At 50.6% G+C, this 25,187-nt stretch overlaps 1 protein-coding gene across 2 annotated transcripts in view; it reads left to right on the top strand.

The window, feature by feature from the left end:
• Positions 1-25,187, top strand: part of COL6A3 (collagen type VI alpha 3 chain) — an 89,992-nt gene that overhangs the window by 54,293 nt on the left and 10,512 nt on the right. For both annotated transcript variants that reach the window (XM_055404098.2, XM_088835094.1), the window contains exons 21-41: positions 271-336; positions 765-818; positions 3,038-3,073; positions 3,658-3,720; positions 4,440-4,502; positions 5,765-5,827; positions 6,684-6,746; positions 9,213-9,263; positions 9,465-9,500; positions 9,942-10,004; positions 11,039-11,101; positions 12,322-12,354; positions 12,438-12,474; positions 12,578-12,589; positions 12,696-13,189; positions 14,963-15,059; positions 15,816-16,514; positions 17,708-17,810; positions 20,830-21,554; positions 23,212-23,475; positions 24,508-24,606. In XM_055404098.2, coding sequence (XP_055260073.2) covers positions 271-336; positions 765-818; positions 3,038-3,073; positions 3,658-3,720; positions 4,440-4,502; positions 5,765-5,827; positions 6,684-6,746; positions 9,213-9,263; positions 9,465-9,500; positions 9,942-10,004; positions 11,039-11,101; positions 12,322-12,354; positions 12,438-12,474; positions 12,578-12,589; positions 12,696-13,189; positions 14,963-15,059; positions 15,816-16,514; positions 17,708-17,810; positions 20,830-21,554; positions 23,212-23,475; positions 24,508-24,606 — 3,184 coding nt within the window. The remainder of the gene's footprint in view (positions 1-270; positions 337-764; positions 819-3,037; positions 3,074-3,657; positions 3,721-4,439; positions 4,503-5,764; positions 5,828-6,683; positions 6,747-9,212; positions 9,264-9,464; positions 9,501-9,941; positions 10,005-11,038; positions 11,102-12,321; positions 12,355-12,437; positions 12,475-12,577; positions 12,590-12,695; positions 13,190-14,962; positions 15,060-15,815; positions 16,515-17,707; positions 17,811-20,829; positions 21,555-23,211; positions 23,476-24,507; positions 24,607-25,187) is intronic.

Here is a 25,187-nt window from a genome sequence, read left to right on the forward strand (position 1 = left end):
GTCCAAACAGGATGAGGCAGCCTGAGCCTGGCCACCGTCCTCCCCAGGAGAAGGAACAGGGAGGAGGAGCCATCACCCCTCCGCCCGTTTGGGGCTCAGAGCGATCGCCGACCCCACAGCAAGCTCTGTTGGGTGGGATGGGCGTTACCTGAACGGATGCAGCTGAAGTGTCACTGCTGTTTTCCTGGTCCCTGGCCCCCGCAGCAGAGGTTTTCCATCTGTGCGTATAGAGTGCACGTGTGACCTATTCCCCACCTGTGGTCTTTTCAGGGCAATTCAGGACAGGACAGCCAGCAGAGAGGCGCCAAAGGAGAAACCGGAGACATCGGCCCCGTGGTAGAGTGCTCTCGCACCTAGACCCTCCCTGCGCTGCGGGCCCGGGTCTAGCCTCGTGCTGGGTCATCGCCAGCCCTGGGGGCCGTGGACGGGGGCCGTGAGGCTGTGGGTGCACGAGGTCGAGGCCGGGAGCAGAGAGCCCCGGAAGCCAGCGTGCGTGCTTGAGAGGGGGTCTCCGAGGGGAACCCAAACAGCCCCTCCCCAGAGGGGCTTCTTCTGGGTGGAGATTGTGCCCCCTAGATGTTTCCAGAAAGTGCACGTCAAGCCAGAGCCTCGTGGGGGACAGAGGGCGCCTGCATCTGAGGCGTCCCTGGCCTGGGTGACCAGCCCTCTCTGTATGCACCCCCGCCCCCAGCGTCTTGGGCAGAATTTGAGTTACACAGTCTTCTTTGTGGAGAATCTTACATCAGTTTTCTTTCCCACGCCAGGGTCTCCCTGGGAGAGATGGGGTGTCTGGAGGGCCTGGAGAACCCGGGAAAAGCGTGAGTGTCTCTTGGAGCTTGGGGGTGCTTTGAACTATTTGCTTAACTCTGCCAGACTTCCTGCTCAGAGCTACTGAGCAACTTTTAATTGGGGGAATTAAGGGATTTTGGAAACCACCTGTTGCTGCTTCTGCATGCCCTTTGTCATTAACATTCACTCTTGACCCACTCCCAGTCTGCTTCCCTCCCCTCCCAAAACAGACCGAAGTGTTAAGTTACTCAGTCCTATCCGTCTTTTTGGGACCCCATGAACTGTAGCCTGCCAGGCCCCCCTGTCCGTGGGATTCTCCAGGCAAGAGAGAATCTCCCGCTGGAGTGGGTTGCCATGCCCTTCTCCAAAACAGACCAGACGACACTTTAACGAGTAATATCTTTGATGCTTTTGACTATTCGGCCAGGCTTTATCCCGCTGAATAATTAAAAAATCCAAACAGAAATACAGAAAGAGTGAGGGGATTAGGGGCAGGGAGGCAGACAGGGTGTATGTTTATTTTGTTTGATAATTGTTTGTTGTTCTTCCACTGCTGTAAGTCAAGTAGTGAAATCAGAGCCAGTTTTCCAGTGAAATGCTTCTCACAGTTGCTTTTCCAAGACATTTCAGAAATGCCTGTTGCAGACCACTCACTGCCTTGTCTGTCTTGCTGAAGAATTGCTAAGGTCAAAGGGGGATGGATGATCGTTGGGAAGCTGTTTGAATGCTTCCAGGGCCCAGGGGGTCCATGGAGCTTGGGCCCCTTAGCTGGAAGAAGATGGTCCAGAAGCTTGTGAATCCTTAGTCAGTTCAATGGTGGGTGCCTGAGCCAGGCGTTTGCTCAGCATCTCACTGGGGACGGTGGTGGGCAGGGTTGAGACCGGGGCCCTCTCAGCTGTGTCCCCCGGGGAAGTCACACGCTGCGGGATCCGCAGCTGGATCATCCGAGGGTGTGTGCTGACGGCGGCTTTTAAAAGAAACGACTCTTACCCGTAAGCAGTGGGCATCACCTTACTTTTAACATTCAGAAGAAAACTTAAATTTTGAAAACTGCTCTCTTACAAGTCTCAAGTATAATTTTTGAGTAATACTGTTGATCTGTACAATGGGGAGCAGTGAGGAGACGCTCCACTGTTGTGCAGTCCAGCTTTGTGGACAGAGCCAAAGCTTGTTTCCAAGATGAGCAGAGAATTCAGTTGTATTTCTAAGCATGGGTAGAAACTTAGGGTTTGAGTTCGGTGAGGTCAAGTTGGGGCTTCTATTAGGAGCTCCCAAGTGAGACTCACGCCGAGATGAAAGGCGTCCCCCCCTGGGCTGCCTCCCGTCCCACGCGGCCCAGGCACAGGTCACCTCTGGTCACACTGCGGGTTGACTCTGGGAGGAGTGAGCAGATTGCTGCCCTGTGGAGGCGTGGCCTGGCTGTGCCTCTCCCTCCCATCCACACTTCATCCCTAGAAGGAGGCCCAGGTCTTCACTAGAGGAGCTGCCGCTACCATGAGTCATGGCAGAGCAGTGGCCCCAGAGTATCACTGGGCTGGTCCACGGCAGGCAGTGGGCGTGCTTCTTGGGTTGAGGAAGCAGGCTGGCTGATGACAGGCTCTGGAATTCCACCTCCTAACCTCGCAAAGATGTATCCAGGCTAGGTGCCCACCCCAAACCTTTCCACTAAAGAGGAAGGAATCACGAGGTGGGACTTACTGGAGTACTCGCAGGCGCGCCCACGCTTATTTGAACCAAGGTTCGCTTCTGGAGCACTGGGGAAGATGCCGCCAAGTCTTGAGCCCAAACCGAGACAGCCGGGCTTTTAGGTCGCCGCACATGCACTCGGGATGCGTTGCTTAACCGAGCCTGTGTTATAGTTGGCAGGGGCAGCGTGCAGAATCTGGGGCTTCCTTCCATTATAATAGCCCTCCTGCCTCTCCCTCCAGTTAGGAAAATGCAAGAAAAATAGCCAGGTCGGCATTCCTGTTTTCTTGAAACTGGCTGGGGCCACGTTGCCCGGGGACTCCTTGTTTTGCTTGGCAGGTCTGAAGTCATTCTCAAATCTTCCATATAGATGATTGACAAGGGCAGCGTGGGAGCACAGCTTTGCCTCGGGGAGGGCGGCTTGGGGTGGGGAAGGTGTCACTTCGTGAGCGTTTCCTGTGGGCCGGTAGGCACAGTGTCTGGCTCCCAGCGGGCGTGGGAAGGTGCCCAGTCTCCTCCAGCCTCCCTGCCTCCCCTTCACGTTTGCATGGTTTCTCCCCAGGGTGGCTTTGGCCGAAGGGGACCAGCAGGAGCTAAGGTAAAGCCTCTCCGTCGCCGCCTCCTTGATGTCATCACCGTGTAACTCACCGGGGGCTCCCGGGGCTGGCCCTCCCGTCCCTCCCAGAAATTAAGAGGGACTCTCTCTTTCGTCATCAAGGCTTGTGGCTCCAACAGCAGCTTTCCTACCATCTCCTTGAATTTAGCCTTTTCTGCAAAGGCTTGGGAAAATCTTGATGATGCAGTGAGAATGATTATCAGAATGAAAGTGGCCGTGGGAACGGGCGAGGGGGGAGAGGGAACGGGAAAGAGGCAGGAGGCCGTGTCCTGGACATCTCCTTCTGGGGATGTTCCCACTTACTGGTCTCAGCTGTCTCTGCGAGACAGGTGTGGGCCAAAATAGCTTCATGTGATGAAGTCGTCTTGAGGAAAAGGTGGATGAGTGGGGCAATCGCCTGTAAGGGTGCCGAGTGACAGTTGGCTCCGCATGTCCAGTGCCTCTCCCCGGAGCTGCGGTGTCACTTCTGACTGCTGGACTAGCTGGGACAGTTCCCTGCGCCCTCCTCCAGATGTGACCGGAGCACAGACATCTGACCTCTCTCTGCTTCTTCTTTCCTCTCAAAGGGCAACCAGGGCGGCCCCGGCCAGCAGGGCCCTGTGGGAGAGCAGGGGACCAGAGGCGCGCAGGTCAGTACCCCGGCATGCCTGCGTGTCCTGTGATAGTTCCCAGATGTCTTGCTGTTGTTGTTTAGTAGCTAAGTCGTGTCCGACTCTTTGTGATCCCATGGACTGTGGCCCACCAGGCTCCTCTGTCCACGGGATTCTCCAGGCAAGAAAACTAGAGTGGATTTCCATTTCCTCCTCCCGGGGATCTTCCCAACCCAGAGATCAAACCTACGTTTCTTCCATCTCCTGGGTTGGCAGGCAGATTCTTTACCACTGAGCTGCGTCTTACTGAATATATATATATTTTTAATTGAGGTGACAGTCAGTTTTGCAAAATTGAACACAAAATTTAATCTTTTGAAGGGGCTCTGAGAGCATTCCCAGCGTTGCCCAAGCAGCATCTCTATCAGGTTTCAAAACATGATTATTGTCCTTCAAGGCGACCCTGTGCCCGTTAAGAAGTCATGCCGCCCTGCCCCTGCCCCCAGCTCCTGATTCCCTTTCTGTCTTGATGGATTGGTATCTTCTGAACCTTTTATATGAATGGAAGCATTTGCCAGGTGGCCTTTTGTATCTGGCTTCCTTCACTTAACATCACGTGTTTGAGGTTTATCCACGCTGTGGCCTGTGCCAGGGTGCCGTTCCTTCCCATGCACAGTAACCTCCCGTTGTGTGGATCCTGTGGGGGTCGTGGCGGGTCACCTCCATGCAGCACTTACGTGGGCATCTTACTTCTTCAGGGTCCGCCTGGTCCCACTGGTCCTCCAGGCCTGATTGGTGAACAGGGCATTCCTGGACCTCGGGTAAGTCCGTCTTGACCCCTCTTCTGCTAAACGGCCAGCGTGGCTAGCCCGTGTTTCGTGGATGGTGGGACACTTTCTCAACACAGATCTCAGTTCTCATAGTAACTGGCTCGTCTGCCCTGAGGAAGTGAGAGACCGGTTTTCTTGGGGCTCCCTGGGCTAAGTCCCAGTGGACATCGGCCAGGTGGGTGGTGAGCAAAGGAAGGATGGAGCTCTCTGCAGAAGTCTCAGGGTGGATCTCAGGAAGTCAGATGGATCTACTAAGGTGCTCGGATTACACCGTACTGCTGGGAATTGTTTCTGTGGTTCGATGTCCTGTGTGAGGAATTCCCCCCACCCGTGAGTGTGACGTGGAAGATGGTCCTAACCTTGCGACGACTGCAGACGTCAGCATCTGTCTCAGCTGTTAGCGATGATGAGCAGAAGCACGTTGGTGTAGCTGGGAAAGGCCCGGGTACCCTCACACTCCACACTTTGGTGCCTCTGGGGTCTGCTGTGATCCTGAGGGAGCCATCCTACTGTTTGTTACAGAAAATAGTCATGACTAATAAAGCGGCGAAGAACTGACCCGAGGCTAGGTAAATGCCCAGAAGTATTTTACAGGGGCAGCAGGAACTTCGTGAGAACCGCGATTTGCTTGGGAAGTCTTTCCTCAATTTGAAATCTGATAGATACCTATTTTTAAAGCTTATGTGTTTTTTTGCTAACCTGTATTTAAGCTCTGATTAGTCAAGACTTTTTTGATGGTGCAGAGGTGAGGTGAAACTCTTCAAGTAGCAAGCAATACAAACAGCCATCACCATCTGGATTTGCTGGGCCCAGCAGGGTCATTTCTGGGCTCTGTGGGCTGCCCTGCATTTTAAGAGCTGTGTCCCTTTGCTGATCTATTCTCTCACTCTATGTTTGAGTGTGTATAGGTTTCCACACCTGTGAAATCAGGTGCTTGTGGGGAGGTGTGGGAAGTGAGAGGAGGGAGTGCCATATACCTCTGTGTGTTCGTCCCTTGTTGGTAACTTAGGAGGTGCACGCTAATTCCTGGGCTGTGTGCACACCTGTGAAACGAGGTCATGCTCATATTTTAGGGTGGCGTAGGCCCTCTCCATGCACGTCTGCATGGGGGCCTCCAGGGCTGGAAATGGCAGAGAGCTGCAGTTCTGCCCTCCATGCAGGGGCAGGGTGGGGGCTGCGGGAGGTGGGTTTCGGACCCTTTGGCTCTGGAGGGGTGGGTGTCTCACTGCCTCTCTCCCCTCCTCCTGCTCCAGGGAAGCGGGGGAACCGCAGGTGCTCCTGGAGAACGCGGCAGAACCGGGCCCCTGGGAAGAAAGGTTTGTCTGGACAAGGCAACGCTTGTTTCTTCTGGAGGCCAGGCCGCCCCTCCCCGAATACCCCGTCCCGGCTCCCTCATCTGTCAGTCTGTCCAGCTGCTTGGTGTGCGCATCCTTCTCCTCCCCTCTGGTTTCTTCCACCCGCCGCCCCTGCTGACAGCGGCTGGGGATCACCATCCCCGCCTCGAGGGTGTTCATGGGCTGTGAGCAGTGGATTTGGTGTGTATTTGCGTAGCTAGGACACCAGCCACTACTGGCCTGTTGCATCTTTCCGCGTCTGGGCTCATGAGGACGGTTCAGGGAGCCCAGAGCACATCAGCAGCCCCCAGGACTGCCTCCAGATGCTCCAAGTGTTCTCCAGATGGGCCACATGCAGCTGGTCTAAGGGCTCCAGAGTCTGGTGGCTTTGGGTAACAGCAGCTTGCTGGATGCAGGCTGACAGTCCGCACGCCCCGGGAAGAGCTGCTGTCCTTTGTGTGAGAGGCTGCATTTCTCAGGGAGATCAGTGAGTCCGGGAGACTCAGCCTCACCTCTCTGCCCCGGGTGCGGCCTCGGGGTTTCACTGCTGAGTCCACACTGCCCTCTTTCCTGGGCCCGCCTCTCTCTCCTCCCCGGCAGCCTGTCCCCTTGCTGTGATGACGGAAAGAACAAGCATAGAAGCCTGCCTGGATTCTCTTCCAGGAGTTCATGCACGAGCCCTGCAATGTTAAAAACTCATTAAGCTCAAAATCGAAAAGGTGAAGCTAGCAGCTTGCGGCAACCTACCAGTGACATCACCCAGAGCAAGCGCAGGGCCTGACACCACAGTTTGAGTCATCCCAGGCCCTGGCGTCTCAGCCCTGTTTCTCATGTCTAGGGTGAGCCCGGAGATCCAGGACCGAAGGGGAGCATTGGGAACCGGGGTCCTCGTGGGGAGACGGTAAGGTCGCCATGTGCACAGGGCCCTGGCTTCTGTCGACTCTGCTGAGACGCTCGGGGAGCAGGGAGTCGGGCCTTGGGCTGGGCTTTGTCATTGCCGCTTGGGTTGGTTCCACGCAGAGACAAGCTGCTTCTTATGTTACTGGGGATGTGATTGAAAATAGTGAAACTGGGTGCTTATGAGTTTGGAAATACTTCTTATTTCATTGGAGGGGTAGTGAAAAAAGGCAGTTTTTCTATTTTTTTTTTCTGAGGAGTGAATGTGGCGGTGTCTTGACCTTTGAACCACCTTCATTACAGGTCTTGCAATGCTTTTCAAGTCCTACTAGATGGAGCTTTTCTGTAAAGAAGTAAATGTCCTTGGTTTAAAATGAAGTGCGCTTTGATAAGATCTCAGTTCAGACGGAAACAGTTTGTTCTGAATAAGATATGAAAGTGAAAGTGATAGTTGCTCAGTTCTGTCTGACTCTTTGCAACCCCATGGACTGTGGCCTGCCAGGCTCCTCTTGCCATAGAATTATCCAGGCAAGAAGACTGGGGTGGGTTGCCATTTTCTTCTCCAGGGGATCTTCCTAACCCAGGGATCAAACCTGGGTCTTCTGCATTGGCAGACAGGTTCTTTACTATCTGAACCACCAGGGAAGGAATGAGATATCCCAGAATGGAAGTTCTTACTTTGAGAATTCATTTTAAAAATATTTAAAAATCCTCTAACTGCTCACTTACAATAATGTTGTAACATATTTTTCTATCTAGGAAAAAAAAAATATCTCTAGCACACTGGGGAGTTTCTTAAGATGAGTTCAGTTCAGTCGCTCAGTCGTGTCCGACTCTTTGCGACCCCATGAATCACAGCACGCCAGGCCTCCCTGTCCATCACCAACTCCCGGAGCTCACTCAAAATCATGTCCACAGAGTCGGTGATGCCATCCAGCCATCTCATTCTCTGTCGTCCCCTTCTCCTTCCGCCCCCAAACTTTCCAAGCATCAGAGTCTTTTCCAGTGAGTCAACTCGTTGCATGAGGTGGCCAAAGTATTGGAGTTTCAGCTTTAGCATCAGTCCTTCCAGTGAACACCCAGGATTGATCTCCTTTAGAATGGACTGGTTGGATCTCCTTGCAGTCCAAGGGACTCTCAAGAGTCTTCTCCAGCACCACAGTTCAAAAGCATCAATTCTTCGGTGCTCAGTTATGACACCTAAATACTACATACACGGGCCAGGGTGATCTGACCTGTGAGCCCAAACCTTGAAAATATTTTTCTGGTGTTTGTAATTTCTCTACGGTGAATGGCAGTTTAAAAATCCATGGCTATTACTTAGTCTCAGAAGCAGAGGGGAAAAATAAAATCAAACTTTAAAAACTACTCAAATCATTGAAAAATATCTCTTCTTGATTCTGTTAATTTGGGGCAACAACTCTTTAGTTGTTTAAAACTGTAAATTAACTAAGGAACATGTTCCACATGTGTTTTAGAGGTATTATTGTATATTTCATGTACATTCTTCTGATTGTTTTGGAATAATGAACAGTGTCCAGTTTGGAGAACTCCCCAGGAGAGACTGATAGGGACAAATCTCTGACTACAGGGAAACGGGTTTTGGGAAGAAAGGAAATCTAAAGGTGTGACCTGGAAGGAAGGGAAGGGGCACCAAGGAGAGGGGAGCAGGGGCTGAGCAAAGAAGACTCAGGAAGGTGTAGATTGAGTCCCATGTTCTCTCTTTGAAGTAGAATCAAAGACTCATGGGGCTTCCCTGGTGGCTTAGTGGTAAAGAATTTGCTTGCCAATGCAGGAGATGCGAGTTCAACCCCTGGGTTGGGAAGGTCCCCTGGGAAGGAAATGGTAGCCCACTTCAGTATTCTTGCCTGGGAAATCCCATGGACAGAGAAGTCTGGTGTGCTTCAATCCATGGGGTTGAAAAAGAGTCGGACATGACTTAGCAACTAAACCAACAACAACAGAGACTCATAGACCCTTAGGTCGAAGTGACCTTCAAGAGTCCTATCCGATCGAAGATTCCCTGGCTCCATGACTCTTTGATTCTGCATCCAGACAGCATCGTTACCAGTAGCTTGTAGCAGTTTCTTACACTGTAGTCCACGAAGCTCACCCACCTATAGACATGGTCCGGTTCACACTGAAGGGTGGGTGAGTGTAGGAACTTCTCCCTGAACCGTACCTTGACCTGACTCACTGCCCAGGGCTTTAGACAAAGAAAGGCATGGAGCACCTGGCGCAGACTCCTGCGGCGATGTTCTTTCCAGTCTTTCTACCTTGACCTGACTCATTGCCCAGGGCTGTAGACAAAGAAAGTCGTGGAGCACCTGGCAGGGCTCCTGTGGTAATGCTATCTTTCCATTATTTCTACCTTTACCTGTCTCACTGCTCAGGGCTTTAGACAAAGTAGGTCGTGGAGTGCCTGGCACGGGCTCCTGCGGTAATGCTGTCTGTCTTTCCATTCTTTCAGGGAGATGATGGGCGAGATGGGGTTGGTGGTGAAGGACGCCCAGGCAAGAAAGTATGTATCTGATGAGGATCCTTGACTTCTGACATGTTGTAGTTTTAAAGATTTATTTTGCAAAATTTAATTGTAATATGGTGAACTTTTTCTCTTGGTGACACTATGGATCTATTTTTTTTTTTTTTGCTTGAGAATAATTTATGTTAGATGATTTTAAGTTGGGACCCAAATATTGAGTCACTTATTTATCTTTTATAGGGAGAAAGAGGATTCCCTGGATACCCAGGTCCAAAGGTAAGCATTCCCCTAGTAGGTAAACATCTTCTTTGTTTTGAAAGAGTCTGATGGGACCATGGCTGAAGATTGCCATATCTTGGGTCTAGTCTTGGGTCAGACACGAACTGAGTGACCGTGGGAAAGACCCTACTTCTCCAAGACCCTCCCTCATCAGTCAGATGAAGATGACAATATGCACTTGACGTGGTGCTTGTGAGGATTAAATGAAATGACAATGCAACCAAATATAAACCTTAAGATGTTATAATCTATATAATGCTGTCATTAATGTGAATTCTAAGTTCAGTAAGCTTAGACTAAGTCTGCACTGGTAACTCAGTGGAAAAGTTCATCAAAGTCCAGCCAAATCCATTGGAAAGTGTTCGGAGGTCCCCAGGGACCCTCAGCTGGACTTGCCACCCCAGAGCTTAATGTGCTTCTTCCTGGCTGTCTTCCCAGGGCAATCCTGGTGAGCCAGGGACAGATGGACCACCAGGACCCAAAGGCATCAGAGGCAGAAGGGTAAGTTTGCCTGCCCCTTGGCTGAAGGTGGAGAACCAGATCCTTCGTGGCAGCAGGCCTGAACCCTGAAGACTCCTTGCTTCTTTCAGAGTTACGCTTCTTCACTTGTAACCCGACTGGAGGTCGTCGGGGTGGGAGTAGAGGACCCCTAACCCTGGACGGACGCCCTCCTGACCCCCTGCAGTTGGGTCAGTGCCATCTCCCTTTGGTGATGCTCCCCTTGCAGGGAGGCCTGGAGAGCGCCCTCCTCTGATACATCTCGAGGGTCACTAGTCCACGGTCCACTCCATGCATGGCACCGGGGGACTCAGGCCTCAGAATGAGTGACGTTGAAAGTCTGTGTGGACACAGTCAGCCATGCCCACTGGGTGTTGCAGACAGGATCTCATGAGATGCACAAAGTGTTCACCAGGGCTCCAGGCTAGGGTCGAACAAGACTGAACCATGTGTTCCCTCATCTCCCCATTGTGATAAGACTCCTCTTTCTTAAGCTACTTTTGGTTGTGTATTTTTCTCCCTAGTAGATGTTTACTCATCCTCTTAAGATTGCACTGAGTCTTGGGTTAGCAATTTGTAACCTAGAAACAGGGAAAGGCTTCTAACAGGTTTTTTTTTTTAGCTTAAAATACAGTTAAATTCATCATCATTATCCTGTTAATTTGCTCACTGAGGACATACAAACTAGATCATTTACTGCTCATGATGGAGTTTGAAAACATTGGATTGGTTCTCTACATTCGAAGAGTGAGCTCATGATTTGTCAGTTACTGATTTCTCATACATCCAAAGTGGTCTTATTAAAGGTGCTCAGGCCAGCATCTTCTCCCCTTGACCTGCCAGAGAGCAGAGTTTGGGGAGGTGCACTTTGTTTTGTTAGGGCCACCTGTCCCTACACTGAAGGTCTCTTGAAATGAGAGATTCCTCTTGGTGATGGGGGACGTTGGACAAGATCACGTCTACCATCCCGTCCCACTGTAGGAACTGAGAATTCTCCATTCTCTGTCACAACTGAGCCATGCTTATTCTGCTTCTAGGGAAACTCAGGACCTCCAGGGATAGCTGGACAGAAGGGAGACCCCGGTTACCCAGGGCCATCTGTAAGTACCTACCCGTCCCAGTCAAGCTGCCTGAGGGCTGGGAGCCTTACACGAGGTCCTTGAACACTTTCCACTATCTCCTTTCCTTACAGAAGAGTTGTCTGCATTTTTGTTGTTTATATGCTTTTTAACCAGTTCCCTTTTTGATATCACAATGAAGAAAAGACGTTTGGAATTTTAGAGTACCAAGACAGTGGTAAAGCAAATTTCATGCGAGATTCTGTAATCCAGGGCGTATTGTAAGTTGCCTTTAAAATGTCCTAGTGTAGGTTTTGACGTTTGTATAGAGTGCATACCTCTTGATTGCATCTTGAGGAAGTTTAGTATAGATCTCGGTTTGGAGGAGATTCCCTTAGGGCTATAAAGTCCCCAAGTGGGGGACTATAACGTCACTCCACTAGCGGCCTGTCACCTGGAACCATGAGGGTGCCCTTCTCCAGCCCTTACACATCCTTCATTACAAATGTCTTTGTTTCCCTGCTTGAATTTCTCCTGGTACTGTCTCCTGACGCTGAAAGTGATGAAGTTCAAAGAAGAGTGGGGGAGATAACGCAGGGAGGAAGATATCCCTGAAAGAACAGGTTAAAGGGTTGGGCTGGTTGAACCCAGGAGAAGAGGCGGAGTCAGGGGTTTAACTGAGGGGAGCCTTTAACAGGCGGTGGTTAGTCCAGTGACAGTGGGAGGCGAGCAGGCGCAGCTGGATGGAAAGATGCTGGCTAGCCCACGAGAGGACAGCCTGACCCTCGGCAGCCACACACTGGGATGAGATGTTGAGGGCAGCCATGGGTGTATCCTGGGAGTGGAATCCAGCCAGGATGCTCAGACCTGGAGCCTCAAGGTAGCTCTGTTGACTCCTGGGTGTCCCTCCTGCGACAGGACATGGGAAGCCTAGGGGTGGAGTTGGGGGGAAAGGCAGATCTGTTCTCCTGGGAAAAGTGGCGTTTAGACTCAAGCTCAAATGTGTGGTTTACCCTGATTTGGGGTGAGCATCCTGGTTTCCAGGGTGCGGGGCTGTTAACCTCCACTGGAGATACTTCTGTCTCTCTTTTGCTCCTGGAGCAGTTAAGTCAAATTTGGAGGGAGAGCCTGTGGACGATCAAGGCCAGCCAGGGACCACCTCACTTCCTCTGCCGTGTGTCCGTGGGCCCGGGCTCTTCCTCTGTGGCACGCTCCACACCTGCACGTGTGTGAGGTCTCAGCTGCCCGTCCTTGTTTTGCAGGGTTACAAAGGCAGTAGAGGCGACTCGATGGACGTAAGTTGCATGCGCGCTGCACGAGCCCTTGCCCGTGAGCCCCCCGTCCACCCTCTTACATCTTCTCTCCTTCCCTTTTTCAGCAATGCGCGCTGGTCCAGAGCATCAAAGATAAATGCCGTAAGTACGCCATTTCCTGCTGTCTGCACCGCGCTTTTACTCTTGCGTGTGGAATCTGTACCCGGTGGACGTGGCTTTCACGCTCCTCTTTGTTCTTTTCCAGCTTGCTGTTACGGTAAGTTATCTTAATGACTGGACTTCCTTCTGAGGGAAGCAGAAGACCCCTTTTCCAGTAAGTAGTGTGTCTGTGAAACCCACCCCCAACCCCGGACTTCTCACAGGGCCCCTGGAGTGCCCTGTCTTCCCAACGGAGCTGGCCTTCGCCTTGGACACCTCCGAGGGGGTCACCCAGGACACATTCAGCCGGATGAGGGAGGTGGTCCTCAAGGTTCTGGACGACCTGGCCATCGCCGAGAGCAACTGCCCGCGGGGGGCCCGCGTGGCCGTGGTCACCTACAACAACGAGGTCACCACGGAGATCCGTTTTGCCGACTCCAAGAAGAAGTCCGTCCTCCTGGACAAGATCAAGAACCTGCAGGTGTCGCTGACCTCCAAGCAGCAGAGCCTGGAAACTGCCATGTCCTTCGTGGCTAGAAACACATTTAAGCGGGTGCGAAATGGGTTCCTGATGAGGAAGGTGGCGGTGTTCTTCAGCAATAGGCCCACGAGGGCGTCCCCGCAGCTCCGGGAGGCTGTGCTCAAGCTCTCAGATGCCGGGATCACACCCTTGTTCCTCACAAGCCAGGAGGACCGGCAGCTGATCAACGCCCTACAGGTCTGTGTTCCGGGCATCTTGGGCTCTGAGAAGGCACTCAGGCACATGCGTGCCCAAGTCTGAGACTGGTTTGTACCCCATAGCTTCTCACAGCATCTCGATGAGGCTGGTATCCCTGCTGGGATTTCTAGAACAGCCTGATGGCTCTGGTGCTAGCGGGACATCCAAGTGCCTATGACTGATTCCCACCGGGTCCCTCCTCGAATCTTGTAAGAGATGCTCCCAGGCTGACCCTGCGAGCCCTCCCTCCCCCAGGGACATCAGTGAGCCAGCCCCAGACTGCATCCCTTTCAGGTTTCTCAGCCAGGTTGCCATCTAACAATTAAACAAGTCATTTAAACAAAGAACAAGGAAACTTTAGTTTCCACCCGTGAAGCAGCTAAGTACTCCCTTGTCATTTGCTTAAATAACTTGTATAATTATTATAATGGTGTATATATATATATATATATATAAAATAATTGATTAATCAGTCAATTAATCTTTGCTCAATGCCGATGCTGGTTGTGCTGTCCAGGATGGGTGGATGATGGTCACGAAGGTAAACAGTGGGACCAGGATCTTGGCTTTAGTTTTAGTTCAGTCACCTTCTGGCTTCAAGTCACTGAAAGTAACTCCCCTTACCTCTCTGTGGCTCAGGCTGCTCAGCTGCAACAGATACAGAGGGGTGAGCTGGTCTCTATCATCTTCCCTTCCAAACCAAGCGTGCTATGGTTTTATCACTGCCACGTCAGCCAGGGAGAGTTGGGTCACTGGTGCCGTCTCTCAGGGTTTGTTCTGCCAAACTTCAGGCCAGTTTGAGCACCACGTATTGGGTTTGGGTCTCTGCCTTGGGTTTACCAGCTGTATGTTCCTATCAGGGTCTCATGTGTGCACAAGGGATCCAGAGCCTTGCGTGTTCCTTTTTGTCTGTGTATTTATTGGCGTCACTGGGTCTTTGCCGCTGCGCACCGGCTCTCTCTAGTTGCAGTTCTCGGGCTTCTCATTGCGTTGGCTTCTTTTGCTGCAGAGCACGGGCTCTCGGCGCACAGGCTCAGTAGCTGTGGCACACAGGTTTAGTTGCCCTGAGGCACGTGGGATCTTCCTGGACCAGGGATTGGACCTGAGTCCCTCTGCATTGGCAGGCAGATGCTTAACCACTGGCCACTAGGGAAGTGCCACCATGCGTGTTTCTCAAAAGGATGGTTTCAGGCAGTCAACTATTCATTCATTCAGTTATTCACAAAATAAAAAATCATTACTGATGATGTGTCAGAGGCTGTGATGGCCAGGACTTCTTGAATCTTCTGGAAGTGATTGCTTGTTTTGTTCTTAAATCCCTTTCTGGACCTGGGCACATGAAAGAGGGATGGAGCCAACACTGGCTAGTTGCTATTATTGTTGCTAGAAATAACAGTTAACATTGAGGTCCCTGCTGTTTGCTGGAGGCTATACCAGACACTTTAGCTTCATTACCTAATTTAATCCTCCAAATAACTTCATAGAAATCTACCATTAATCCCAGATTGCAGCAGAGGAAAGTGAATTCCAGAGAAGTTAAATAACTTTGCTTCAGGTCCAGCAGAGAGTGCAGGAGAGGGGTTTGAACTCCAGCTCATCTCGATGGAAGAAAATCTATGCTTTTCTATTATAATCAGTGCCTTCCTTCCTAACCCCGCTTCCTAAGAAAGAGAAGCTATTTAATTGATGTGACTCTAATGTTTTATTCAGCTGTATTCTCAAATGGTAACATCCAGTATATTCCTCCTGAACGTTTCTTTTTGTTTAAACCAGATCAACAACACAGCAGTGGGACATGCCCTTGTCCTTCCTGCTGGCGGAGACCTCACGGACTTCTTGAGGAATGTCCTGACCTGTCACGTCTGCTTGGGTAAGGTGCTTCTCCCAGAGGAAAGCCTGTCCAGCTGCAATTGCGAAACATACCATCCACAGGGGGACGCTGAGTAAATACTCATCATCTGTACAGAAAACCCGAGTTAAACGAAGATTCACATGGCCCTGTATTTCCCAGTGCAAATGCTGCGTCTGTAGTTTCCATGCTTGAAGCTGACTCCCCCAAAACAGAGCTTGTCTCTGTTAGGAGAGCATTGGGTTCCATAGGCAGTAAAGGAGCAAGTGGGCTCCACCTGTGTTTTGACCTTGGAGTCCAGAATTTAATAACCTGGCTCTGTGACTTTCTGGAAAACACTCTTCAAGGAGCGGCAGAGAACTAAGGTGTTTTTCTTTCCTTCGCCCCTCTTTCCACTCTTTGATTAAGTGTTAGTTGCTCAGTCGTGTCTGACTCTTTGTGACCCCATGGGCTGTAGCCCACCAAGCTCCTCTGTCTGTGGGATTCTCCAGGCAAGAATACTGGAGTGGGTTGCTATGCCCTTCTCCAGGGGATCTTCCTGACCCGGCGATCGAACCCAAAGCCATATTAAAAAGGATTTTAGCTTGCTGATTAGTTTCCCCTGGTAAATGTTAGGTGATGAAAAACTGAAATCTGGCCACAATAATGTCAGCAAGGTATACACACAGGTTTCTACATTATGTGACAGTTTTAATGACCCCAGACCCCCTGCAGGCTGACGTGCAGCTTCTCACTCTGAGAGTGACAGAATAAACGGGCTGCCGCGCTTCTTTCTAGACATCTGCAACATCGACCCGTCCTGTGGGTTCGGCAGCTGGAGGCCTTCCTTCAGAGACCGGAGGGCAGCAGGCAGCGACGTGGACATCGACGTGGCTTTCATCTTAGATAGCTCCGAGTCCACCACCCCGTTCCAGTTCAATGAGATGAGGAAGTACATCGAGTACCTGGTCCGGCAGCTGGACGTGAGCCCGGACCCCAAGGCCTCCCAGCACTTCGCCCGCGTGGCGGTGGTGCAGCACGCACCTTACGAGGCAGCAGGCAACGCCAGCGTGCCACCTGTGAAGGTGGAGTTCTCCCTGACCGACTATGGCTCCAAGGAGAAGCTGCTGGCCTTCCTTGGCAGCAGGATGACCCAGCTGCAGGGGACCAGGGCCTTGGGCCGTGCCATCGACTACACCATCAAGAACATCTTCGAAAGCGCGCCCAATCCCCGGGACCTGAAGATCGTGGTGCTGATGCTGACGGGCGAGGTGCAGAAGCAGCAGCTGGAGGAGGCCCAGAGAGCCATCCTGCAGGCCAAGTGCAGAGGCTACTTCTTCGTGATCCTGGGCATTGGCAGGAAGGTGAACGTCAAGGAGCTGTACGGCTCTGCCAGCGAACCCAACGATGTCTTCTTCAAGCTGGTGGACAAGTCAACTGAGCTCAATGAGGAGCCCCTAATGCGCTTTGGGAGGCTGCTGCCGTCCTTCGTCAGCAGTGAGTCCTGTGTGCCCTCAACTCCGGGGACGGGCCCGTGGGTTTGGGAACGATAGCTAGTGTGCCCATGTCGGCTTGTCCATTCATTCATCTGGTGTCTATTGGCGTCTCCCGCATCCCAGACACACTGGTAGGAGCTGGGGTTGCAGCGGACACAGATGGGAATCCTGCCTTCTTTCACTTGTTTGTTCAACCAGACTTGACCAGGTTTCTCCCAGCCACAGACTGTGCTCCTGGGGGTTAATGGCTGAGGTGGGCACAGGGGTCAAGTGCACATTTAAGTATGCTGGTATGTCACATTGAAGTGTGTCCCGAGGGGGACCAGGGAAGCTTCTAGAAGGAGCAGAGTTGATCTGATCTTGGCCCCTAACCCCACACTTGGCTGCTTCCGAGCCTTTGCTGTTGTGGCTCTCCATCCTTGAAATGCTTTCCACCCTGCTTCAGCAGCGAATCCATGTTCATCTTCAAAAATTCCTTCCATGTGCCCCTTCTCAGCAGGATGCTCCCCACGCCCAAGGCTGCAGCATCATTAATCTGGATGCTGTACTTACTGCATCTGTTACATGGCCTCTTGTCATTCATTTCTGGTTCTGTGGTCCCCGTAGACCACACATCGTGGAGGAGGTGTATCATTCACCACTGCCTTGGCCAGAGTCAGCACAGGAAAGTCTTATAAACAAAGGAGCTTTATAAAGTATACACTGGCCCCCCTACCCATAAAATTTTAGGGGAAAAAAATGTAAAGCAAAGCTAGGCCAGCAAGTTCACACAGGGGTCACTATGCCTGTCTTCAGAAGTTTAAAACAGAAGCCTCGTTAAATAGCATTGAGAAAATGTTGACAGTAATGTCAACATTGTAAATGTTGATTCTGATTTGATGTTCAAGAGCTTGGAGCTTGCTTAGCTCTGTACTTGATTTCTCTTCTATTCGTGTCTTCCTGCACACTGAGTAAATGTTACCTTTAACCTAATCACCCAAATATTGCCAAATAGAGGATACTGATTTAAGACGCCTTATGGACTGAGGACCCTTACGTGTCGTGTTTCAAATCACTGGGTTTAGATCATCTGGAAGAGTGAATTAATCCAGCGAGTACTGATGGACTACTTACAGTGTGGTCCGTTAACTCCTCAGCAGAGTAATTTTTATTTGTCTGTCGTTCACATGCATTTAATTTTTTTTTTTTCTCCAGGTAAAGATGCTTTCTACCTGTCCCCAGATATCAGGAAACAGTGTGATTGGTTCCAAGCAGACCAACCAGCAAAGAATCTCGTGCAGTTTGGTTACAAACAAATGTAAGTGATCATAATAAGCGTCTCCGAAGCTGGAGTGCTCCGGGGCACTCTAGCCACAGATAACTTTATGGGGTGAGGATGCTGAAGTCCAGAAAATGGGACCTCCCGAAGGTCACGTGGGGCATTTCAGGAGAAGAACCTGTTGTCTCTGTTCGTTTCTGCTGTGTGACAAACGACCTGAAACTTAGTGGCTGACAATGACAGCTACTTAATTTGCAATTCTGTGGGCTGGTGGGTTTGGTTTGGGCTCAGCTGGGCAGTTCTTCTGGCCTCTAAGGGGCTCATTTACATGCTTGTGATCAGCTGCTGGTTGGCTGTGGACTGAGGGTCTAGGGTGGTCTGACATGGGTCACTCGTCTCTGCTCTACGTGGCAAGCCTGGATTTGTGCCCAAGGAGACTGGGCAGGGTTCCAAGAGAGAAGATGGAAGTGGGCAAGCCCCACTGAGGCCCAGGCTGGAGCTGGCACACTGTCACCTGTGCTCCGCTCTACTGGCCAAAGCCTGTCCGAAGCCAGCCTTGCTAGATTCAAGAGTAGGGAGCTGGACCTGTTGGGGAGGCCTGCCACATCACACTGTTAAGAGCATGGGTACAGAGAAAGGTGGGCCACTGGGCCATACGTCCCAACAATCTGACTGGTGTGCAGTGATTTCTTATAGAAGGGTTCGACACGTGAAGTGAAAAATGGACTTGTTAGACATGTGAAGCGAAAAATGGACTCCAGTCTTCTTAGAAGGATTGATGCTGTGCTAGCACAGGTGACGGTGGTGGTGGAAGGAGGCAGCGTGTGTGGCCTCCTGGAGAGAGCCGTGAGGGGTTGGGAGGCAGGCAGGGCTGTGGTGCTCACAGCGACGCTGGCCACTTGGCATGTGCTCTGCGGCCTCATGTCCAGCGCTATCGGTGATGCCACATCCAGGAGCAGAGAGGAGGGCAGTGTGGCCGTGTGACGGTGGGGGCTGCAAAAGGGGGACATGGTGACAGGAACTGGGGCCAAGCCCTGTGCCAGCAGTTCACGCCCCCCAAGAGAGGATGGGGTGTCACACTTTGGGGAAAAGGCAGGTTTTGACTGTTGAGTCCAAATGAGTTGCAGATTCGAACTGGCCTTGCAAAGTGACTTTCTGGCTTCTCCTGGCTGACCCCCAGGTGGCCTCTTCCTACCACCCTTTCGTACTTCTCTCTGCACCCCTTAACTCCTTCAGCTCTTGCCTCTGTCCACAAAGGGAGCGCTTTATGTCAGCCTCAGTTCAGTTCAGTTGCTCAGTCGTGTCTCTCTGCAACCCCATGGACTGCAGCACGACAGGCTTCCCCGTCCATCACCAACTCCCAGAATTTGCTCAAACTCATGTCCATTGAGTCGGTGATGCCATCCAACCATCTCATCCTCTGTCGTCCCCTTCTTCTCCTGCCCTCAATCTTTCTCAGCATCAGGGTCTTTTCTAATGAGTCAGTTCTTCACATGAGGTGGCCAAAGTATTGGAGCTTCAGCTTCAGCATCAGTCCTTCCAATGAATATTCAGGACTGATTTCCTTTAGGAAATCCTTAGGATCTCTTTGCAGTCCAAAGGACTCTCAAGAGTCTTCTCCAACCCCACAGTTCAAAAGCATCAATTCTATATCGCTCAGTCTTCTCTATGGTCCAACTCTCACATCCATACATGACTACTGGAAAAACCATAGCTTTGACTAGATGGACCTTTGTCAGCAAAGTAATGTCTCTGCTTTTTAACATGCTGACCAGGTTTGTCATAGCTTTTCTTCCAAGGAGAAAGTGTCTGCAGTGATTTTGGAGCCCCCCAAAATAAAGGCTATCACTGTTTCCCCATCTGTTTGCCATGAAGTGATGGGACCAGATGCCATGATCTTGGTTTTCTGAATATTGAGTTTTAAGCCAAATTTTTCACTCTCCTCTTTCCCTTTCATCGAGAGGCTCTTAATTCCTCTTCATTTTCTGCCGTAAGGGTAAAAAGCCTGGTAAGCCTGGTAAGTTGAGAATCATTCCTAATGCAACAGTGGCCCTCCTCTGGTGCTGTGACACTCATCCTGCTTGATCTCAGTCCACAGGTTCTATTTTTCCAGCCTTTTAATACAGTATGTCTAATTTCCCTCGAATATTCCATCACGTTGGCTCAACTTTATCTTTAGGAAAGCAGAATGAACAAAGCAACCTGGTGTTTGAAGTTTTATGATATCAACATGAGCAAAATGCACTGTGTATGCCACATAGCATGACACTTGCAGGAAACAGTAATGTTCATCTCGGGGCAAGAAGTGAACAAAATTGGGTTTGTGTTGTCGTGTCTGCTGGTTATGTTGTTACTTTCTTTAAGGATTCAGAATAAATCAGGAAATTGTGAGAGAAACAACCACACACACGCAAATTAGCACAAACAGAAATACACAGTGCAGACTGGGACTGAACTTGCATGTGACTTTACAGTTTTCCAGCTCAACACAGCATCTTGTTGAGTGGACGCCTTCGTGTAATGAGAGTAGCTGCTGAGTGATCTTGGTTTTTGGTGTGTTTTTCGTCAGTTTTTATAATTAGTTTGTCGTTTTTCAGTTGCTAAGTCATGCCTAACTCTTTCTGACCCTGTGGATTGTGACATGCCAGGCTTCTCTGTGCTCCACTATCTCCTGGAATTTAGAGTATTATTTAAATATTATTTTATGCTTATTATTCATTATTGATAAGTATTATTATAATCACAATATTTATTTTTGTTTCTTTACTCTCTCCCTGGTTTTATTTTATAAATTGAAAATAAGACGACAAGTATATTTATAGTACAATTGAGGTTTCACTTTTAATAATTCTATTTATATGCTGTTTAGTGTCTTTTCTGTGGCACAGATCCTAAAAGAACAAATTTATTTATGTAATATTGCATGTAATATGTATAAACTACTGCGTGCGTTTTGCTGAGAGAGCGAATTTTACATAGCACATGGAATTATGTCTTTGTTTTAAACGACAGGAGAGAATATGTACAAGTCAAAATAACATTCAATGTATTTTAACAGAAATGTTCCAAATAATGTTACTTCAAGTCCTACATCCAAGCTGGTGACCACAACAAAGCCGCTGATCACCACCACCAAACCAGTAACAGTGGTGAACCTCCCAGCCTCAAAGCCAGCTGCCACGAGACCTGCGGCTGGGAGATCCGTGGCCACCAAGATCGAGGCCACTGAAGCTGCGAAACCTGTGGCCACCAAGATCGAGGCCACCAGGACTGAAACTGCCAAACCTGTGGCCGTGGCTGACAGTGCCAAGCCCATGGCCACCAAGACTGAAGCTGCGAAACCTGTGGCCACCAAGATCGAGGCCACCAGGACTGAAACTGCCAAACCTGTGGCTGTGGCTGACAGTGCCAAGCCCATGGCCACCAAGACTGAAGCTGCCAAACCTGTGGCCACCAAGATCGAGGCCACCAGGACTGAAACTGCCAAACCTGTGGCCATGGCTGACAGTGCCAAGCCCATGGCCACCAAGACTGAAGCTGCCAAACCTGTGGCCACCAAGGCTGAGGCTGCAAAGCCCATGGCCACCAAACCTGTGGCTGCCAGGCCTGAGGCTGCAAAGACAGCCACAGCCAGACCTGCAGTGGCCGCGAAGCCTGCAGCAGCCAAACCTGCCCCTGCCAGACCGCCCGCTGCTGCCAGATCCATGGCCACGAGGTCTGAGGCCCCCAGGCCCCAGGCAGCCAAACTGGCTGCCAGCAGGCCCGCCACTGCTAAGCCCGTGGGTAAGAAAGCTGCCAGCTTGTGCTGTTCTCATTTATTGTGTCCAGGGCTTGTCCCCGGAGCCTGTTACAAAGCAATTAGACGCAGTCCTTGATTTGGGATCTGACATCTAGATACTGTATCTTGAAAGGTGCTGATCTGAGCATGGAATTACCAGAACATCACTTATTTTCTATATTCAAAAACAATCTTTCTTTCCCCCACCCCACACCCAGTGAGGCTGATAAGTTCCATGCAAAGAGCAAGTGAAATCGCTCTGCCTCTGCTGCCTTTTCTCCCACTCCCCACCCTAACCCCACGCCTGCATCAGGTGAGCTCAGGAGTGATCCATTCTCTCCAGGATTTAACATGTGGCCATCCTCCACCCCAGCTGGAGATGCAGTTGTCTTAGGCTAAAGGGAGAAGTTCTAAGCCGATGTAGAGTTTTAGACCCCACTGAGGGAGTGAGAGAAGGATAAAGCCTGTTGTCAGCTCTTAGGCAGTGAAAAAGATGTTTCTAGGCTTTAGTTCTGGAGCTAGACCTCCCTCCCTTAGGATATGACCCCCAAAGTTCTGAATGGAGCTTTGCAGTTACAAGCCTTGTCCCCGCTGTGAAGCTTGTACCCACAGAAAGGAAGCCCAAGGTTTGTGCTGTGGTTACCTTGGGGTGTTTCGTTTAGCGAAGAGGAAAGTTAGAGTCAGACCATCCATCTGTCCCCGCAGGCTGGATTGCATGCTGGTACCGCCCTGGGGAAGAGTACATTCCAGGCCAGATTAGATGTTCAGGGGCAGGTGGGCTTTTTTCTCTCAAAGAAGACACTTAGATGTTCCTTTGGAGTCACAAACTGAGTTGAAAAGTGAAGGCAGGATGTATGTGCTCTTGAAAAAGTGGACATTGTCTTCATTTTATGAACAGAGAGAGAGCAGGGATGCCTTAAAAGAATTTCAGGTCATGCCCTGAAATTCCATGATGTATATTTAATAGACTGTAAATTATGGGGCTTATTCTGTCTTGAAGATTTCAGATTAAGCACGCTGGACCCTGCATTTTCAAAGTATCTTCTTAACTAGATTTTCAGCAGAAGAAAGAAAAGGTAGTTTTATACTGGTGGGTGGATAGTGAGACTTTTGATTACTGTGAATTCCACATTTTGCATATGCTGGTAATTACAGTGTCAGTCTTTCTCAGGAGCTTAAATGAGAAATTATTCCTCTGCCTCCCCTAAGCTTCAGATCAACTGTCTACTGGTCCATCTCTTTCAGATTTCATCTCTGGCCTATGTGTTACAGTCGTTTAGGGTTTCCCTTTTTATCGATTAATTTTTTAAATATTTTTTTTGATGAAGATCATTTTTAAAATTGTGTGTTCATTTAATTTTGTCTGTGCTGGGTCTTCACTGATGCCAGGGCTATTCTGCAGCGAGCAGGGGCTCCCCTTGAGCTATGGTGGCTTCTCACTGCGGTGGCTTCTCTGTGCAGAGCACGGGCTCTAGGTGCACGGCCTTCAGTAGTTGCGGCGCACCAGTTTAGCAGCCCCTCGGCATGTGGGATCTTCCCGGACCCGGGGTCGAACCTGTGTCTCTTGCACTGACAGGCGGATTCTTATCCGCTGTGCTACCAGGGAAGCCCTAGGGTTGTATGCTGAATCTCATGCTGTCTACACTCTGCTCTGTTCTGCAGTGAAGGCACCTCGCGAGGTCCACGTGTCCGAGGTCACAGAGAACAGCGCCAAGCTGCACTGGGAGAGGCCCGAGCCCCCCAGCCCTTACTTGTACAACCTCACCGTCACCTCGGCCCACGATCAGGCTGTGGTTCTGAAGCAGAACCTCACTGTCACGGACCGTGTCGTCGGGGGCCTGCTCCCCGGGCAGACTTACCACGTCACGGTGACCTGCTCCCTGAGGTCTCAGGTCAGAGCCATCTACCAAGGCAGCTTCAGCACGAGTAAGTGCAAGGTCGCCGTAAGGAGTTGGTACCCCTCTCTGCACAGGATAGCAAATGGGGCAGTCAAGGGAACAATTCTGATTCCCTGGGCCTTGTCCTCAAAAACAGCAACAAGGTTACAACGAGATCCTGCTCATCCTGCTTATACCGAACTTGATAAATTAACAAAATGGAAACCGGGGTTCCTTATGAACTATTACCCTGTCTTTGGGGTCCTGGGTTACTTGATGGGGGAAACCTGATCCATGGGGCCTGAGTGTAGCCCCTTCCCAGGGAGGAAAACTATGCCCGCAAAACCTGGCTGGGTCTCAGCCACCTGCCATGCCTGAGCACGTTTCCATGTCCAGTGAACGGAAAACACCCTGAGTCGCTCTCCGTAGGGAGTAACCAGGGAGCCCTTGGAGTTGCACCATCCCAGGACCACGGGATGTCCGCAGCCCTGCACAAAGGGCACCGGCGTGCCCTGCCCCTTGGCCCACGGTTGTCTGCTCTGCCCTCTGCTGTGTGGGCCCCGTGGCTCCTGTGCTGTCCCGGGGTTTGCCCTGCATGCTTTCCTGGTCTGTGTTCAGTACTCATACTCCACCCCCCACGTTCTCCTGGATCCCCCCTTAACCCTGACTCTTCTCCACCCTGGCTGCTGCTGGGACGTGGCCGGGGAGGCTCCCACTCTTTTCTCCTGGGCCAGTGTCATTCACATCAAGGAACTCTGAGTGATGATGGGCAATTCTCATCTGTTACCAAGCAGCGCAGAAAGATGTGAGTCCAAAGACCATTTAGCCCCAGAGCTCTATTTCCTAGGACAGAAACAGGAGAGGAAACTGTGAAGACCTGTTCCAAGTTCAGAGGTTTTCTCTGTTTGCTTGTTGAAATGAATCAGATGTGCAGCCAACAGACTGAAGTGTGTGTAGAGACTTCTTGGGGCTGTGCTTCAGTGGCCAACCCTCACCTAAAACGTGATCCAGAAAATCAAGCCTGCCTCAGTCTCTTACTTTTCCGAGTTACTTACTAGGGGTGAATCTTTTTCTTTTTCAGAGAAAATTCAGCCTCCACCTCCGCAAACAGAGCGATCAGCATCTAGTGCAACCGTCAATCTAGTGGTGAGCGCAGACCGGTTGGCTGGGAGTAAAGCAGGTGAGCCGCTGAAAATCTTAGGTGCGTTGCAGAACTAAGAAAGCATTCTTGGGACTATGCTGGCAGGCCCGTGGTTAAGACTCATCTTTCCATGGCAGGGGGCATGAGTTTGATCCCTGGTTGGGAAGCTAAGATCCCACGTGCTATGTGGCAAGGCCAAACATTAAAAACAAAAGCAGAGGTAAAAGCAGAACTCCACGGCCCATTCATACTTAAAAGGAGAAAGTCCAGTAAATTATACTATTAAAAAAAAAGAATTCTTCCAAACAGTTTAATCTGCTGGGGTTCGAATTCTCAGACCAGGAGTGACTTGTGTGGAGAGTGTTCCAAAGTGGCTCTGTGTTGTCCATCCTGGTCTTAACTTCCATATTCCAAGTTCCAAATGATGACTTACCTTGCCTGTCCCGATGTCCTTAGGAAAAGCTGACCGAGGGAGGCTTTGGGGGACTGTAGCCAGGAACTCATGAGCCCTTTAGTCATTTCCCCGGTGCCTCATCTTGGGACTTGAGCGTTTATTTGTGGTCTGTGACGCAGCAAGGCATAGGGTTTCATCCACCCAGTGATTTAATTTAATAAGAAAC

Source organism: Moschus berezovskii, chromosome 4 (genome assembly GCF_049115385.1).
Source record: "Moschus berezovskii isolate FMDL1 chromosome 4, NW_MosBer_1.0, whole genome shotgun sequence".
Taxonomy (NCBI): Eukaryota; Metazoa; Chordata; class Mammalia; order Artiodactyla; family Moschidae; genus Moschus; species Moschus berezovskii.